The sequence below is a fragment of the Cariama cristata genome, unplaced genomic scaffold (genome assembly GCF_000690535.1).
Source record: "Cariama cristata isolate BGI_N322 unplaced genomic scaffold, ASM69053v1 scaffold19694, whole genome shotgun sequence".
Classification (NCBI taxonomy): domain Eukaryota; kingdom Metazoa; phylum Chordata; class Aves; order Cariamiformes; family Cariamidae; genus Cariama; species Cariama cristata.
Window position 1 is genome coordinate 1 of NW_009612631.1, and position 19,244 is coordinate 19,244.

Genomic DNA, 19,244 nt, shown 5'->3' on the forward strand with positions numbered 1-19,244 from the left:
GGGATGTCCGGCACGGGGCAGCTGAGCAGGGGGGCTCGTTTGGTCCCAGGAGGGGCCTCAGAAGCTGCTCTGTTGCTTGCCTTTCCCGGCAGCCCTCCCAGTGGTAACCGCGATCGGCTTTGCAGAGGCAGGGGCAGTCCGGCTCGCACCCTTGTCACCGGCAGGTGAACTCCGTCCTGCCCCTTTGCCCCGAGTGCCTCTCCCAGCAAAAGTCCCCAGACGCATGAAGAACCAGGATAAAGAGAGACGAAACTACTCTTTGGATGCCAGTTGCATCACTGTGAATAAGGAGGGGGCAAGCAACAAAGTATGGGTGCAGGCTTAAAGAGTTAACATGCTGGAGGGAGGTGGAGGGAGGACGTTTTTCTGTGCACAGATGCACTTGGGAGCAGAGGTGGTCTGGTCGCTGAGCAGGGTTTGTAGACCCCCTGCTCTGGGTGAGCGTGCCGTGCGACACAATGTTGTCACAGTTTTTCAAATAATGGAGACTTGGTTGGCAAACTTGGAACTTTATGAAGGATCATGGCAGGGTAGGTAAAAGCAAGACTATAAGCTGCGCACCACGTTAATACCAACATTAGTCGCAAACCGCACAAAATCCAAGTGAGCAGATGGCCAGTGCAGGAGCACAACCATGCACACGGCAGAGCCATCCCCTCCTTGTGTCTCTTTGGCCTGTTCTTTTCTGTTGTTCTTGTTACCGAAAGAATTTGCTGCCGGGCAGATTGTGGTTGCAACCATCCAGTGATTCTACGCAGGTTTGAAAGCAGCTCAGACCGGTTTTGGCTGGTTTACAGCTTCTGTTCTTCTTTGGGGCTGTTCTTATTTGGAGCATGCATATTACACCATTTTAAATCTTAATCCTTTGTCCAGTACAACAGACTGAGCAGAGGGGGAATGCTTGAGGGGGTGCGATGGGAACGCTGGGGCCACGCACATCCCTGTCATGCACCGTGTCACTGGAGAGGGGGACAGCTGAGGCTTTGAAGATCAGCCGCTCCTTCCAGGACTTGGGGTCTTCTGTCATGACACTGATGGGCTCCGTGGGGACGGTGGTGCTGCCTCAGCCCTAACGACTTTCACCCAGCAGTGTCTGCTGACTTGGAGGACAACAGTCCTCTCCCGTTTTTCACTTGGTACTTCTGTCACACCAAGAGGCAGCTCCAGGGAGTCTAGAGGAGAAGCATCAGCAGCCTGGGTAACCCCAGACTGGTTGTGACATCTTTGACCAAGTGTAACACTGGCCAGAGGGCTAGAGAGAGCAGGAATTATTTTGTGGGACAGTTTCAGTTACCAAGCAGAAGCAGAGCTAAGCTGTTTCTGCTCCGCTGGGTGCTCTGCCTTGCATCTAGCCGGTTAAATGTGTGCTGCACTCAGTTCAAGTATATAACTGCGGTAATGCCAGTAAATCCCATTGATTTTCTTATTGCTAGAGTCAGGGGACAGAGCTTGGGAAGGTCCCAAGCTGATCAGCAGGTTTTTTACCTCAAAACCACCTTGTTACGGCTGGATGTTGCCATACCCCTCCTAGCTGGCTGGGGATGCTGGCCCGGCCCCCGTGAGCTCACAGCCTCCGACCGCATAAGCAGAGGGACAGGCTGCCGCCCGCCAGCCTCCAACATCGTCAACATCTTCCAGCATCTCGTGGGCATGAGGACACCTTCCACACCTGCCGTGGCAGGCAAGCCGGCTTTCCTTTAAGCCCACCAGGAACAAGGATCTATCAAGAGGTGAACTGAAATCGTATGTCTGTGTACCATTGCATATCCCACTGCCCTTGACACTGCTTAGAATTTGCTTTCAAGAAAATGTGGACAAGCTGCCTGAAAAGTACAACAGATTTGGTTTTATTTGACTCCACTATTCTCGTACAGCAGCGATTGGCACTCTAACAAAGATAGGTACTGAGCCAGTGGGTTTTCTTCCTAAATTGGAATGCACATTTGCACACAGAGGGTCAGCAGAAGCCAGGACCTCCTGCCTCTCCAACACTCAGATATTGCTGTTCTCCTGATTGACAGTCCCTTGCCTCTGAACAAGTACCTCTAAACTGGGCGCTGCTTGTGTTAGGAGATGGGAGATGTCACACCTTGGAGCGATGATGCTTCACGTTACCACGTCACCCACCACAATACCTCATGTGAGACAAAGCAGTGCTTTTTGCCTCTCCTGACCCACATCACCCAGTCTGCAGCTTGTGCTGGTCCCAGTTTGTCAGTCCCTGGCACCCATCCGTGCTCCTGAACCCTGGGCTTTCTCCCCAATGGCTGTCAGAGCTGCTTGACAGCGAGCGAGCCAGAGACTGCATTGCCATCGAGTGGCTTTTGAACACAAAAGCAAAGAGCAGTCAGAAAAGGTGATTAAAAGTGGGAACAGTAGGAAAAAAAATAACAAAACACCAAACCCCAGAATGGAAGGGTTATGAAGCCAACAGAGCTTCCCTGTTGTAATCTCACCCATCTCTTTACTTTTGCAGACACAATCTAGTTATTAATATAATCACCCAATATTGCTAATATTGAGTATTAATAAACAAGTATGAATTTCAGTATTCTTTTAGTGAGGAGGAAGCTGGTACTAGAAAAGGAACCTATACACAATCCTACTAGATTAGTCTATTGTGGATATAAAAAAGAATTTCTAAATTGCATCTATAATGAAGATTTTAATCTTTTTTCGTTATTTGGTTTAAGATTGATTTTTCAGACAGAAAAAATGAAACGAAACAAAACAAGTAGAGGAAAAAGAGATCTTACGATATTCTGGTACATTTTTATTAATTCTTAAATTAATTTTTTTTTTTCAAAAGTCAAAGCAAGGAACGCAAACCACAGCAAATCAGAGCAAGAGACTGCAAATCGTGTTCTTGTTTCCAGCTTTGGTTTTAAAATCAGAAAAATAAGGATATTTGGCATCATATTGTGAAATGTAGAATCTGAGCACGCTCTGGGCAGTCCGACATTGGTGGGACTGGGTAAAGCACGTGAAAATAAATTTAGCACATTAAAGGGCTGTAATCCTACAGACACCTGTACGTGTGTATAATCCCATTTCAGTCAACAGAGCAGCTACTGCGGACAGAAATATTTACCTGTGGGCTGGCAGGAGCGGGCGTTACTGAGCACAAGAGGTTATTCAGCACCGGGCATGCCCGAACGCTGCCGCCGGTTTCTCTCGGTTGGGGGGCAAGGCTGTATGTGTTTGCCTGTAGGCCCGTGCTTCTTTTACCTGCTAATCTACTGGGATTAGAGTTTATTTAAAGAAGATCTCTGGCTGGCTCCTTAGGCAGGGATGGGACAGGAAACAGCGGTTAAATATGCTTCAGCTAGTCCTCGTAAGCAGTTCAATGAACAGGGAATTCAGCCGATCGGATTTAGCACTAATCCACACCAGGAGTTTAGCAACCACAGCCATCCTGATGAGCCCTCCAGACGATGACATGGACGGGCTTGTTGAAATTGTTTTTTCCCATCATGTTGTCATCTTTGATATAGAAACACAGTAAGAGAAAAATCACACCTTCTCATCGCTGCTGCTCCAGCAGTGAATATTATTGTCAATATTAGGAATTGCAGTTCAAGGTTATCTACAATGCATTCCAGAAAAGAGCTGAAGGAAAGGCGCAAGGTATTTGAAGCGTTGCCTCCCAGAAGCACCTGTAAACCAGTTCCCTATTAATATGTTTCAGTGCCAATTCCCTGGTCTGTCACATCTCTTGCTCTGCGGCCACTAATAAGAAAAAAAGCCACCAGTAGTTCATTTACCATAATGAATCAAAAAGGTTCCTGCAGGCGTGGCTGCTGCAGCCGCTGTCCCAGCAGGAGGGAGAACTCCACCTCCAGTTCACTGAGCCTGCTCTCTCACCAAAGACATCACTTCACGTATGGCACGCTGGTACTTTTCTGAGGCTGCTTTAAACTCAGCCAGGTGCTTCTCGTAGCTTCTCACAGCTCCCAGAAGCTGATTCCTCTCCACGGCTCCCAGGATGGCATGGAGGATCATTTCAATGCCAAGCCCGAGAATGGTGATGCTGATTCCGCCCAGGACAGATGCCCCAATCTGCATGAGGAGACTGATGAGCTTGCTCACAGTAAGAGTTATAAGACTGGAGCTAAGAAGTTTGATAGCTACCATCCCAGCTGTTGAAGTCGCTTCTCCAAGAATAATGGAAAAAACTTTCTGGGCTATTGCAATTTTCTCCAACTCGGGCTCCTTGATGTCATATAGCTTCTGGTACAGCACAGGCTCTAGCTTTTCCTTCATGTCACTATCAATCTTCTGTACCTGATGCTGAATCTCACTCATCGCTTGAATGATAATGTCACAGTTTTCCTTGACAGTGCTGCTCTCTCTCATCCTGATGTGGGTGATGGTACAGCCCAGGTGCTCATTCAGCACTCCAACCAGCTCGTTTGTTGCACGGAAATTTGCGGACATGCAATTGAGCAATTCCTGGTGCAGATGGATCAGTTCTTGCCTTCTCTTGGGGTTGTCTGGGTAGAAGAGGTCACTCAGTGCCATTCTTCAGAAACAGGCTACTTCAAGAGAGAGAAGAAATCTTTTGCTCCGTTCAACACCTGTAACCCTAGCCCTTAAAGCGCAGTGCAGTGTCCTTTGTCTGCCTCACTGGTTCTTTTTGTACTCAGCAAGTCAAATCCCAAGGCATAGCTTGGAAATGTAGAAATCTTAATTCTTGTCTTGGATCTTTAGCCGAATGATTGCAAAAGGACCTTAGGAGACATTGGACATACTTAGAGCAACAGAAATAGCTAATGAATATGTAATTAGCAGATTGGTAAAATGAACGTGGGTCATTCTTCGCCTTGGAAACTGAAAATGGTAGAAGCTGAACTAGTTCACTAAAAAACAGAACAATCTCATCTAATCAGCAAAATCTAAAATAAGCTGTGGAAATGAACGGCCTTTTCTAGACACACCTCTTTATCAGCCTATTTTTTCAGTTAACGGCATCTGCTTTTCAAACAGCTATGATGACTGGTGGAGTGAGCACAATCTGTATCACCAGGAGGGAGTTTTATGCCAGTGTAGCTTATTTCCCCTCATGTTCAAAGAAAACGTTACTATGTAAGCACTCTGTGCTTATACTAATAAAGTCACACTTGGGAATTCATAGAGAATAGTACAATTATCTATAATAAACTTATCCTAACCTGTATCACCTTACACACCTCTCCCACTGTGTTTCCTTCTCTGATATTTAGCCCCTGTTCCCTCATTGTTTATTCACCTCCCTAATGCTGTACTGGATTCATTTCACTGGTTTTTGACTCATGAACATCAAACATTTTTCTTCATTACCTGCATGTCAATATACAGAGTCCAAAGTGACTGAGTTACCAGCGATCATGAAGTTACTCCTCATCACTAAGCTCCTGTAACCAACTCCGTGCCACTTCCCCTCAACCCATCACCAGCTGCAAAGTAAAAATGCTTTAGCGTGATTTTGACTTAAATGCGTGTGTCTTACTTTGCAACAGGGGCAAACTACGAATGAGTGGGATGGCTCGTTCCTTTGTTGGTACTTTTGCGTTCTCGGCCCTCTTGTTGCAAACCTGGGCCACTTTTATGCAGTGCTTGGCATTTTTCCAAGGTAAACCTCCTCTTGCCATTGGTGCCTACGTATCACAGTTGTAGCTGCAAAGAGTTATGTGTAGGGGAGCAGCTAGGTTTTTCTTCTTAAAAAGAGACCTTTGTGTCATTTTGGCCCTCTGTAGTTCTCGCGTTACCTGCTAACTGCAAATCCTCTGACACTGCCCAGCTGAATTTCACTGAACATGCCCTCCCCCACAAGATCACTGTAGAAAAAGAGAAGGATTTGAACAGTCCCCGAGCCAACTTTTAGTCTCAACTTTAGTTGAACTACAAACTGGTCTGAAGAGAATTTTTTCCACAATATTTTGCACAGTACTGAACATTACTTTCAGCCACTTACCTTGTAGCTCTGTCAAGGGAATAAACTCTTTAACACATCTTTCTTTTTCTTCAAGCTGGAGGGAGCAAAGTACATATACAGTAAAAGTTTGTGATTTTCAGGAAACATAAAGCCCTGTCAATGCAAGGTATATTTTCCTATCGGTCCTGCCTCAGGGAGGTTGCTGGCTTGCTCTCTGGCTCTGTGTGGTATTAGACCCTTCCTACTCCAGTGAAGTTTTGCTGAAAGGCCTTTTGGTTTTCCTTATTTGTAGAAAAGGAGAAGACAGCATTCTAAGAGGAATAGCACTTAACAAACATTTTACCTACTAGACAGGTGCGGAGGAGACTTTTAGCATCTATTCTTTATGTCTGATTATTTCAGCTTCCTATAACTGCTCGAGATTTTATGTCTCTTAATGCTAAAATTACCTTTTACTCTCCACATGAACACTTTTGCTGGTTTTTACATTTGCTTTCTAGAGTTAGGCAGGCCCCATATACTTCCATATTTCTGACTACTTCTCCAGCTCCAAGGAGATTTTGTCCAGAAGCTTTTCTAATTAAACATTTAGACTGCCTACCTGATTTTGTCTGAGTGCTCCTGCAATCCCGTACTGAGAAGTGTACGGGACCGTGACTACATCCTCTTTTCCCCGTGCTCCTCTGGTGCTTTCCAGCAGCATGTGATGAGTTAGGGATCCAGAGCCCGGCCTTCAGCTGGGTCCTGTTGCCTGCCTGCTCGTCTGTAATTCTGTTGTGGGCTGTTTACCCAGATTCATCTCCTTTTCTTCCTCCTTTCCCCTTCCTTCCAGTCTTAACAGATTTCAGTTTATTTGGTGCTAGTTCCTAATTGTTAGATCCTCCAAAGGCCTTCTGTTCCCAGAGAGGACAGGTACAGGATGAATCCCCCTGCCTATGACAAAGGTACCGTCACAGGTACCTACAGCCGCGGCTGAAAGGGGATGGTGTTACTTGCTGTTCTCAGAACATAAAACATATAGGACAGCACTCTTCCTTCATACAGATACAGGATTAGGTTTTGTACTGAGATTTATAAATTTCTATAATTTCTATGCGTAAACAATAAACACTAATGCTTGCAGCTATTCCTTGAAATAATGAATTTTTGCCATGACTGGTTTTGTACACCTGCGAATCATGGAAGGAAAGTTGAACAGTCCCACACAAATAGAAAAATAGATACTAGTCGGTGGAAACAGGCTTTGCCTGTGCCGGCAAGACAAGCTTGTACTTCTGTCTTCATCCAAGCTAGACAACTTTCATGCTGTGATCCTTAGAAAGCTGGACCTGCTGCCCACGAGTCTCTGGACATGAATGCTGCCTTCCCAATAGAGAATGGTTGAGTTCTCAGATGACAGTAAAAGATCAAGCATAAAATGAGTGCTCTGCAATTGCCAGCTTGTTTTCCCCTGCAAGCTGAGCTATTGTATTCAACCCAGAGCCAGAATACCAAACTCGCCCTGATTTCAGAGCTGTCGGCATGAGAAGATGAGCTGACAGAGAACACTAATGATTTAACTATTACATTTCTGCGATCGTCAATTAGTTGTGACTCCTGTTATTAACTGAGAATGCCACATAGTCCTGATATACTTCTTCCAATATTGGACTGAATTGAATTGATCAGGCTGGCAACTGCCTCTGTGTCACATTCTGTAGGCTGGAAACTGATTTCAGGTCCTCAAGGTTTGCAGTGGATGTAAATTCTTCTGTTCTGGAGTCTCTATCATTTGGAACACAACACAAAATAATTTAAACAATAAGCAAGCAGTTTTGTTCCGGCTTTACTCCAGGTCTTTAGGGAAGATAATAGCTATTGTTTCAGAGCTATTCAGTTTGAGGGAAGGACTTCATCTGGAGTGTCTGTCACCCTTCTTGCTGCAATTTGCCAGGTCCTCTGATCCAGTGCCACGAGAGTGGAAGAAGTGGTGTGGAGCCCCAGAGCCAGCTCTGGCTGAACAGCAGCGGAGGCTAAAATCAATTTTACCTTTTCACACAATGTCAAACCACTTTTGCCATGGGAAGGGAAAGGAGAAAGAAGAAGAGGGTTGAGCTGAGCACTGAGAGAAAAGTCTGAAAAAGTATGAAGTGGGATGGGAAGTTGGAACTGCTTGGGCGTATCAAACTGCACCTCTCACCACAGCGATAGCCGATGAAACACGTCTGCTGCAACCAGTCTGGCTTTCCAGGGCTCTGGCACAAGCAAAGGCAGGATCAGGAGCAGTCTCTCAGCCGTGTACTGTCCCAGGACTGCGCCTGCACTTGGCCTTGGGAGAACTCTTAGGTGACGATTTCCTTAGTAGTCAAAATGGTAGCAAGACGGGACCCCAAGCTAATAGCATGTTTTGTGCTTCCGTCTGTCAAGGGACGCTTGCAACACCTAGCCACTGTATGAACTGACAGTTATGGGTCATTTCATGGGAAATTATAGCCTGACAAAACTTTGCGTTACTCAGTCTTCAGTCGCTTTGCTTATGGAATGTAGGTGTGTGATGTATTTGACTTTGCCACGTCTATTCCCCCCGCCTCAGAATACGAGTTTAATTCTGTGCAGACCCACCGGTATATACAAACTGAAGGACTATAGTTCTAAGAATGATGTAAAGTAGATTGTTTGCTAGGACTCCCATAAATTTACCAATAAACACCAAAAGGCAAGAATAACTCACAGCACTTCTATTGCTTGTCAGATTGCATGCTGAAGGTCAGAGTCGTACTTCCTACAGCCATCAGAGTAAGGACACTTGCAGCTGTTTACGCCGTATTTTGCTGGCCTGCTTGGTAAGAGCCCTGCAAAGACTGACAAAGAGCTTTGTCTGTGTTTTCTTCCAACTGTAACGTCTTGGGGGAGAGCGGGTCAGGTGGGTTGATAATTTGTAATGTTGGTTTCAGAAATGTAACATTCTAGCTGGAAATATATCCAGCTTTATTCCCCTGTGTCTTCTGAATTTCCTCTGTTTGCTTTTCAGAGTCAGACCCCCTCTCCAGAAATGTTAGCCCGCCTTGGTTTTAAGAGTGATAAAGAAAGGCTGGTCAGGGCCTGCCAGAGTCTGCATGACTTGGTGTACATCTCTGTCTCTTCAACCAACACAATATTCCGACTCCTCAATGCACATCTTGGCACCAACTTCCCCATCATGTCAGTAAAGGAACACTTGAGCATTAAAAAGAATCTGCAGCTCCTGGTCAGTGCTTTGAAAGAGATGCAAGCCACCGTGGAAACAGAAGACAAAGATGTACAGGAAAGCATCACAGTTTGTATGCTAAGATGGCTGGTCCCAGCACCGCTCTGCAGGACAAGATCACTGCAGTAAAGGAGCTTGATGAGAATTACAAGGGGGTTGTAGAAAGCATCACGGATGTACTTGTTGCCATGATGTTGCAACACGACAATATTCCTGACACAGTAGAGTCTGCTGTTCATCAGTTATCGAGTTCACCTGCCTTATCCCTCCAGGTATCAGAACTTCTCATGGACTATGCCGATATTGTGAAGACGGTGCAACAAAATGAGACACCAAGTACCATGGAAGGCAGCTCCTCCTCGAGTGGAATGTCACAACAGCTCAGACTTCTGGTTTTCCTACAGGCTATCCTTCAAGGACACAGATCCGTAAAGAAAAGCCTGAAAGTAGCAGCTGACTACTTAGAGGAGGCTTTCAGGGTGCTGAAGCCACCTTGTGAAGGATTCCAAACCTTTGTTAAAATGGTGGAAGCCTGCATCCCAGCGATAACAGATAAGCAGAAAGAGACATAAATGTGCTGATGTGTCAGAAATACATCTTGCTTCCGGTAATTCTTACATAGGAAAGAGTTTAAGCACATTTGAACAAGCGTACAAGAGGTATCTGCAGCAGCTTCTCCTGATCTTTTCATTCTTTCTTGGAATCTGGGCTTAGTATCTTTGAGCGTTTAGAAGTCAAAATCAAGTTCTGAAAACTTATTATTTGAAGTCACTGGTAAACCAAGAGCAAAAAGAAAGTAACATGAAATATAGATAGAAAACAAACTAATAGTAAAATCGTTCTGTATTAAATCTGCTTTAGCTGCCTGGGCAAGCATGTCTCAGGATTTCGGAGCCAGTAGTTCAGTTTCACAGAACATGTTACTAGATTTTGGATGATTAGATGATGGCCTCTGCCATTACAGATACCTAAATCTGATACACAAGATGCTGAGCCTCAGAATCCTCCATTTAATCTGCTAAAACCTGAAGACATCCAAATTCCTTAAGTGCCTACGTTTCTAATGCTAGTATTTCTCATGTGCCTGAGTTCTGCATTCCTTGCCAGAGGATTTCCAAGGGAATGGCAGCACCAAACTTATATAGAGCTGCTCCGAGAGTCAAGCAGTTCACGCAGGTGCTTTTGGGTGTCTTTACTTTTAACTAACCAGCCGATCAGCAACTTGTGCAGTCCTCTTATATTCATATCTCTTTTGGATAGCTAACTTGTTGCTTACCATTTCGGACAGGGGGTGGTGAATGCAGAACTCCAGCTCCCTGCCAAGATCAGCAGTGCCTCAAAGCTGGGGTCATTGCTGAAATGTGTCAGGGAGTTTCAGTTCAATCATCTGATGACTCCACTGCAAAGTTAAATCCCCATGACTAGTCTCCTTGGACCATTGAGATAACCTCTGTGACCATAGCCTCAACCCAGGGCTAGCGTCAGTGAGGGTGATGGATCAGGGGTGAAGAAGCAAGGAAGACATGTTGGAAAGGGAATTGCAGGCAGAAAATGTTTCTTATAATTTCCACACTGTTATTTTTTGGAGATGGGAGAACTTCATAGCTGTTCTGCCTTGGGTGTCTAAGGCTCCAGAAGTGCTAAATGAATTAATAGACGTGAGAGGAGTCTGCAGCTAAATCAGAAGTTCCAGTTCAATTTGTGATGTTGATTCAACCTCCAGCATTAGACACTGCAGACCAGAGAAGCAGAAAGGCAGGTAAGTGAATTTCAGTCACATCCAACACCCATGAAGACAGGAGTGGGCTCCACAGGCTCTCCTTCATTTCAGCGATAGGAGACAGGCAAGGCTCCACAGTTACCTGCTTGACTTTACCACCATGGTGCTTTTTGCATCCCACAGATAGACTCTTTCTCACTGAAAATAAAAGTACTAAGAGATCTGCAAAGAGTCCAAAGTCCATCTGTGTCTTTCCTGAATGCCTAAGGGAAAAGCTACCTACAGTGAAGGATGTCACTGACCTACCCTTCAGAAAGGCCATAGATAAACTGCTCCCCTACCTGAGTGGGTCCAGGGAATGTCTGTCTTGATGAACCAGGCTGAATGTTCCAGTCTCGGCTGGAGAGCTGCAGCTGAAAGCAAAGGAAGGGTTGAACCTTCTGTAACAACAGCAACCCCAGGGACTGATCTCCTGTGAATTCTTGCCCACTATTCAAGTGCATATATCTGGATGCAGCCAGAGGATCAGTCGTTGTGGGCCAAGCACATGAAAACTCCAACTACGATAAGAAGAACGTCAGAGGCGAGGGCAGTGGAACCACTGTTCTTGCTTCTTGAAGCTGAAAGAAAGTCACAAGAGCAGTCATTTAGACTTCTTTTGGCTGCCTAAAGCTTCCTGCACTTGCTAACACAGCCTTTGCCCAGAAGAGCCATTTTCTCCAGTCTGCCTACTACTTTGGCTTAGATCCAGGCACAAACTCTCATTCCTGAATGACTGCTTTGTGCTCAAACGTTCCATTGACAAAAGCAGGAGTCCCGTATTGGCGTTGGACTCACAGAAGGACCAGGGTGTGGAACAGGCCCAGTGAGGTCTTCCAGCACAGAGTTATCTCTATAGCCAGGAAACTCGCAGCGTGTGCTTTGCCAAAGGATACCTTTCCTCCCTTCTGTCGCAGGAGAGGGAACACCACTCCAGCAACAGTAGTTTTGTCTACACTTACCTGAGCTTGCCAGAGTAGTAGTGGACCAAAGCCCAGAATAGTCCCAAGGCCTGAAGTGTAGCAGCCTTGCAAGCCACCAGAGCAAATATCTGAATTCAAGCTGCCTGACAATCTCATCTGCCCTTGCAATAGGAATGCTGGAGACCCAAATGCATGTGTCCTATGACATCCTTGCAGTGGCAGATGGGATAAATGGAGGCTGCAAAGAGCCCTGAGACCTGCTGTGTGACAGATGGATTAATCTTTAGTGAGCTGTGGGGTTGTTGCGAATGAGTGGTTTAGGGTCGCTCAAAGAATCACTGTCAGAGCTATTAGCAAAAGTGGCTTTAATATGAATTTGTAAAAGTGCGACTTAACAAGGTTCAATGGCAATGTTTACTCCATTACTTACTGCATGAAAGGGATATACACGGGAAAGGTCAAGTTAAAACCGAGCTAGAGTGATTTACATAGAGACCACAGGTGAAAGGGGAAGGGGGACGGGAGACCCTCCCGTTAAGACACGAGGTTCAGAGTAGAAGCCCTTGCTTTCTAAACTCCTCAGAGAGGAGTCTAGGTGTGGCTGGATCTACCTCTGGTCCCAGACTTGGTCAACAGTTTATGTCTAGTGGGTACCAGGAGTGGGTTATTTAGCAGTAGCATTTAGCAGCACTTCTTCATTTAACAGCACTTAATCATTGACTAATTTAGCATTGACAAAGTAGTATAGGATTTACTATAATCATAACAGTGATTTAAGTTGTTATAGGGTATTTGAATTGATTCACACACACACGCACACAGACCAAAAAGAGAGAGGTGGGGGAGAGAGAGATGTACAAAGGAATAAATATCTAAAGATAGGTATACCTGTAAAGAAAAAAATTCCCCTTGAGTTCAGTGAAATACTCACTTCAAATGCCTTGGCATTTCTCAAGGGGTGAGGGTTGAATCTTGAGGAGTGAAGGGGTTTGGGCCCAGGCTCCGTCGTCTGCTTTCAGCAATGATCCTCCGAACTTCGCAAACTTGAGAGTTCACGATCTCTGAGACACATCCCGCTCCGAGGGAGTTGCTGGTTGCAGCCTGCTGCGATCTAGGAGAGCTCAAAGGGTCTCACTGCTGTTTATAGGTTCACAAGATGATTGACTTTAGTCATTAGTAAACTTCCATTCTGGCCACAATTCAAGTTGGTAATTGCTGGAATTCTCAAAATTCCGGTAGCACTGATACCGTGTTCTACTCGAGCTACGATTCAGATAAGGGATGCACCGAGGCCTGCTTTGTCGAGCTCCCATCCTGGGCCAGGCGACGTGCAGCTGTTTTGCTTGAGCTTCCATGGCTGTTTATTTACCCCACTCCTGGTACCCCTTAGACATAAACTGTTGACCAAGTCTGAGACTAGAGCTAGATCCAGCCACACCTAGACTCCTCTTGGAAGGAGTTTAGAAAGCAAGAGGGTTCATTAGATATGAGGAAGAAATTCTTCCCAGTGAGGGTGGTGAGGCAGTGGCAGAGGTTGCCCAGAGAAGCTGTGGCTGCCCCATCCCTGGAAGTGTTCAAGGCCAGGTTGGATGGGGCTTTGAGCAACCTGGTCTGGTGGGAGGTGTCCCTGCCCATGGCAGGGGGTTGGAACGAGATGGGCTTTAAGGTCCCTTCCAACCAAACCATTCTGTGATTCTGTGATTCTGAACCTCATGACTCAACACAAGGGTGTCGCTTACCCCTTTTCTCTGTGTAAATCATTCTAGCTCGATTCTAACTTGATTTTTCCTGTGATTATCCCTTTCATGTAGTAAGTAATACAGTGAACCTTGCCATTGAACCTTGTTAAGTCACACTTTTACAAATTCATATTAAAGCCACTTTTGCTAATAGCTCTGATAGTGATTCTTTGAGCGACCCTAAACCGCTCATTCACGACAGAGGTGCTCCCAGGTTTCACGGTAAACAGGTAAAAACTGAGCCATGTGGCTCTTGTAGGTGAACACAGTGAGTAAGCTGCAGGTTTGGCCTTGAGTGTGGCCCCGTGTCGGTGCCGGTGGTGAGGGCTGTGTGGAGTGCTTGAGACCAGACTGTCCTGGACCCAGCCTGAAGGGCTGTATGCATTACCTTCCACGAGCTGGCAGCGGTACTTGCTGTAGTTCCCCACAGAACGCAGATGCAGCCGGTTACCGTGCTGTGTCCGAAAGAAGCTTCTGACCAGGAATATTTCATAAGGGGGAATGAGAACTTCCTTCTCAGATGTGTAGTAAGAAAAGCCTTTCACAGCTGCTCCCAGGCAAGTGGTCACTGTGAACAAAGTTTCGTTCCCAAACTTCTGGGCTTCGTTCCAGAGGCGGGAGGTAGAGGTGAAACGGCCAAATCGCACCCTGCTGCCCACCATGGCCTCGATATATAAGTCTTTTACACCCCTGTGCACCCGGTAGCACTTACGTTTCCCCATGCTCTCCTTGCTGCTCTGCCATTGCCTCATTATCTGGATGGCAGTCGTTAGGTAAAAGTGAAAATATTTGAAGCTGAAGTTGTGTCTGTAGTGCTCCGGAGAGCTGCCGGCTGTGGATGTGGCCCAGTTCAGCTGCGAGTGCAGGGAAGAGTTCATGGTGTAAGCCATGAGGACTACGGCATGGCTCTCATGCATCTCCCTCAGGAGACCCACAGGGCTCTTTAACAAAGCCTCCTGAGCCTTCTTCCAGAGACTCAAATAGTCCTTGTTAGCAGCTATTTCTTTTTGGAAATAGTCTCCTCGCTCCAGTTCTTCCATCACCTGCTCTCTGCACCCCAGATACTGGTCATCAAAGGAATGCAGAGCCATATCCATCATGAGGTGGGACACAGCCTGCAACATGAAAGCAGATGAAGATCAGCATCAGCAGTGTGAACTTTTCGTGTACCTCTGTGGGTGCAAGCCAAGATTTTCCCTATCCTCTCCTTGCCTCTTTGTCATTATGGGCAGAGCAAGCACAGCAGATCAGCGTCTTTGACAAGACCTTCCTGAGCAACCCCATGTTATTGTCCAAGCCCCACCTCAGGCAAACGCCAGCCAGGATGTCAGAGTTCTTCTTTGATGTGGGTCAGTGGCATTAAAAACTTCAAGAGACCTGACCCTTCACAGGGCGAGGGTATAGAGCTTGCAGGACAGACCCACGGTCCATTTATTTCAATATTCTGGTCATGATTAATAAGTGGTTTTGAAGAGGGAAAGAATAAGCAAAACAACGTGTTAGGGGCAGGGCAGCCTTAACATTCCCAGAGGTGAATTTCTTCTTCCTGTCTTGGCATATCTCTCAGACATGTTTTGGCTCTGGGGAATGATGTTCAGTAAAGGACAATATAGCGGCAGTCTGCCAAAGCTTTTGTCCATCCTGTTTGTCTCAGTGAGGCCAGCTGGACTCGTCATGTAAATAAACGTTAAACACATGAGTAAGGATTTACACAACTGGGTGCTATAACAGCAAAGTAACCTCTGATATATTCTGCCTATGAAACAACATGCTAATTATCTTTTTCTAGCATTTCTAATGAATAAAAACCTTGTATAATAAGATCCAAGAAATAGCATGAGTTATGGCATTGTTCTTTTTGCTTTTTGGTCTCCTAGTAGACTAGTCAAGTACCATAGTCAGTTGGTAGTTAGTTGAATTCTACAAGCATGTAGTCACTTCATCTCAAATATTCATCCTAGACACATAACCAAATTGATACCTTTCATAGCCTCTGAAGTTATACTGGCCCATAGACTATATAGGGGTTCAGTTTATTTCTCCATGATACCTTAATTGCTTTGAGGAAAAGCCAAAAGGCAGTCACAAGAAATAGAGAAATATTGTTACTGTCCCACCCAACACCACATTGATTTTGTCAGAGCCTTGGCCAAGACAGGCTGGAAAAGGAGGGGAACAATTCCATGAGGTCTACTCACAGACGTACCCTGGGAAACCACCTGGCTCCAAGCAAGAGGAAATTTCCGAACAAGTAGTTAAAAGGAATTAGGACAGGTAAGAAATGGAGCAGAGCAACTGAAAGCAGAAGAGTTAAAACTGAACCCAAAGCTCCTTAAAGAACATGTTTCAAATGAAAAAAGAAAAAAAAAGAAAAAGAAAAAAAAATGTTTATTTATTTCTGTGGGATAGACAATTGCAGCATTTCAAATAAAGAACAATGTTTACCCCTTTTCCCAGCATTTGCAAGGAGATCAGCAACAGAAGGCTGGCCAGCAGCACTGGCATCCTAGCGTTCACCCAAGGCACTGTAAAGAACATTTTGCTCAAGTAGAGGTCATCTACATCTGTTTGTTTCCCCTTTTTCTTGAACTGGAAAATTCTGCAGTTTGTAATTTGCACTCAGGTTTTGGTGACAATTCTTCAACCGAAGATCATTCACCGGATTCTCACAGCAATTCAGAAGTCATTCATCAATCCAAACAGACGATTTACTGGTAGAAGTGTGCCCACAAGCCATGAAGAAGGGTGTGGTGGCACCGGCTCCAGCTGATGTAGATGTCCTTCACCTTGATAGTTGTCTTAATTCCAAGTTATCTGGTGTTCTTGTTCTTGCAAAAAGGAAGAAAACCCTGGCTTGGAGAAGTCTAAGGCAGTTCTCTCCTGAGGAGTGATGTGTCAGGATGAGGTAGAGAGCACTCCCTGGTCAAGAGTTGAAAAAAGCCCTTTTAAAGAAATGCAGAGCTCTGATAAAGCCAACACAGAAGTGCAGGGTGGGTTGGGATCCCATCTGGAACCAGAGATAATGTAACCGTCCTTCTCGTCCTTAGCTCCCACGGGTTTCTAGTACCATACTACCAGTCCTACCCTTACACCACTGCAGGGCGGCACCTTGCCCACCTGTTCTCACTGGCCGCCCTCGAAAGGAGTGTGTAAATACAGGTGCCGTAACGGAACTGACCCCTCTCCAGTGGCTGCTTTCCAGTCACCCTTCCAAATAACGGCAGGGAGTTACTCACCTGCAAAGCCCCACGGCCTCTGATAACTCTTCTGCATGGAAAAAGAGCCAAGAGGAGGGGTCAGGCCCTCCTTCTGCCTACAGAGGAGGGAAGGCCATTGTCCATTGCCTGCCAGTGACAGGCTGGGCGAGGGGGGACCTGCAGACGTGGTGTGATTCCCTGAGAAGAGAGACGTTTGTGCAGCTGCTTGGGCTCTGCGGACAGAGAGTGTTTGCCAAATATTGCTGAAATAGGGCGGGAGATGACCTAAAGGTCTCGTACTGGATTGCTTTCAAAGCAATCTGTAACACTGCACCAGCTGATGCCGCTGGTGGTATCTGCAGCCACCGGTGATAGGAGATGATGGCATGCAGGACGATGCTACGTGGTAAATGCAGCCTGTCTGCTTCTCCTTCTTGGAATTGCTCTGTCATCTTCGGCTGTATCGCAGAAAGCAGTTCTTCGACTGCTAAAAGTGAGTCCACAGAAGGGCTTGTGAATTTATTCAGAGGCATCTCCTCTCCTGGTTGTGTAGCGATAAAAAGGAACCAAACTGTGACAGGCTCCTCTGGGCACTTGACAATCAGGATAATGTCAGTAAAATGTCCATTCAGCTGCATATAATGCAGTTGCAGGTTATGTCTCTATTTTTCCCTTTTGGCCTCTTAGAGTATGTTGTAGTATGAAGTGGATCAGGATGACAGCCCGCTGGATTTGCATTTTCCAACGCTTCGAAAGCAAGGCGGCGTGCCATTAACGACAATAAATAGAAGGGCCATGAGACGGCAGCAGAGGATTTGTAGCGGTCCCCACGCCGGCGTTAACCCCGCCACAAGCGAGTCCCACGGCCACGCAGTAAATTCGCCGGGGGGTTTGTGCCCCCCGCGCCCCACGGGCGGTAAGGACTGCGGTCCGGGCAGAGCGCTGGCGGCACAGGGCCGGCATGGGATCGAGGCCTTCGTGTGCAACTTCCCTGGAAAAAAGTTTACTGAAAGGGAGAGAAAAATATAAAACTACCAGAAAGATACAAATATAGGGAGGAAGCTTGTTTTTCTTTTGTCATGAACAAACCGGTACGACAAGGGCAGAAGCCCTGACTTGTCACTACAGTAGAGATTAGAAGTTCACTAATCTCTCCAGGATTTTTCCCAGCAAAATTTTCACTGCCTTCAGTGAGCGCTTTGTTCATCACTAGATGGCATTCAGAGGAGAGTTTTGCTGTGAGCAGTGAAGCCCCATCAGTTCATGCCGATAGAGGAACCAGTCCCCGGTGTTTGACCAAGACAAGCGGAGATGTTAATTCACTGTCTTCTCCTCGGTCAGGGTCAGCACGGCCAGTGCAAGTCGTAGCAGCTCGTCAAACAAGAGATGCTCACGCTCACGCTGGCAGCCATCTCTGCGGACTTGTCCCGTCTCCTTACTTCAGGGCGAGGTGTCTTTCAGAGAAACGCTGAACTTGACAGATGGTGAATCGGGAAAAGCCTGGCCCTCCTCTCCCTCACTGTCGCGGTGTGCTGGGATCACGACCTGAATGTCAGCGCTGCCACTTCGGATTCACACCGGGGCGCGGGAGGGGAGAAGGAAGCCTCACGGATGGGGACCCTGCTCCTCAGGGTTCACAGGAGCTGGCTCTATCTTCCCAGCATCTCTTTCACCATAGATAAAGGTTGTACAGAGGAACAGAGAGAAGCAGCACACCAACCTGCTTTACATAAGCAGTATTTATTGCAATTACAGCTGAGAAGGGCTTACACGCCACCGGTGAGAGTTGGCCTTTGTCAGCCTCCCGAGGGACAGCAGTCCCTGTGCTTGGAGATGGGATCTGCCACCTGCCTCTCGGGGAAGGGGCGCTGACAGAGCACGTCAAGGCAGGCTGTGCAGAAAGTTGCTAAGGTATGACAGTCATACAGCAGACAGAATGAAGTAGTGCAGCGGGGAGAGGGTATGCACATAAATACACACACATCTCTTTTGTGCAAATGTATACATATACACAAGAAAGATACAAGTTGCCTTGAATAAACCAAACACTGACTCAACTTCAATCCATCCTTGAATCGATTTTGTTTATTTCATAAAGTTTATTGCTTTTTTTTCCTTTTCTTTTTTTGGAGCTGTTTGGACACTCTTAGTTTCAAGCACAAATGCTAAAGCACCAGAGAGGAACAGATTTTTTTTTTTGTTCTTCTTGAGTATATTCAGTTTCACCAGAAACCAGTTGTAACAAAACCAAGAGATTTTCAAGTTATTTTTTACAGACAGTCACTGAATGCAGCATACAAATGGAAGGGTTTGTCTAAAAGGACTCCTTAAACACACCTTTTGGGATTTATCTGCTGTCGCTATGCAGGCAAGTTTTGTGACAGAATAATCAGAAGAGTGTACCAGAACCTGATTTCTGTCTATCTAAGAGCATTTCCACACTTCTGTCTTTACAAAATGATTCTAGACTGGCACATATTTAGGGT

General features: G+C 46.1%; 2 protein-coding genes across 2 annotated transcripts; both read right to left on the minus strand.

Moving 5' to 3' along the window:
* Positions 1-3,843: 3,843 nt before the first annotated feature.
* Positions 3,844-4,521, minus strand: SMCO3 (single-pass membrane protein with coiled-coil domains 3). Its single transcript, XM_009698731.1, has one exon. It carries the CDS (start codon positions 4,519-4,521, stop codon positions 3,844-3,846), a length of 678 nt encoding a protein of 225 aa, XP_009697033.1.
* A 6,864-nt stretch (positions 4,522-11,385) lies between these two features.
* On the minus strand, positions 11,386-16,099 carry ART4 (ADP-ribosyltransferase 4 (Dombrock blood group)). The gene is made up of 3 exons (XM_009698729.1): positions 16,007-16,099; positions 13,950-14,676; positions 11,386-11,480 (listed from the first exon to the last, which is right to left on the minus strand). The coding sequence occupies exons 1-3, from the start codon at positions 16,097-16,099 to the stop codon at positions 11,386-11,388; spliced, it is 915 nt and encodes a 304-aa protein (XP_009697031.1).
* Positions 16,100-19,244: the final 3,145 nt, after the last annotated feature.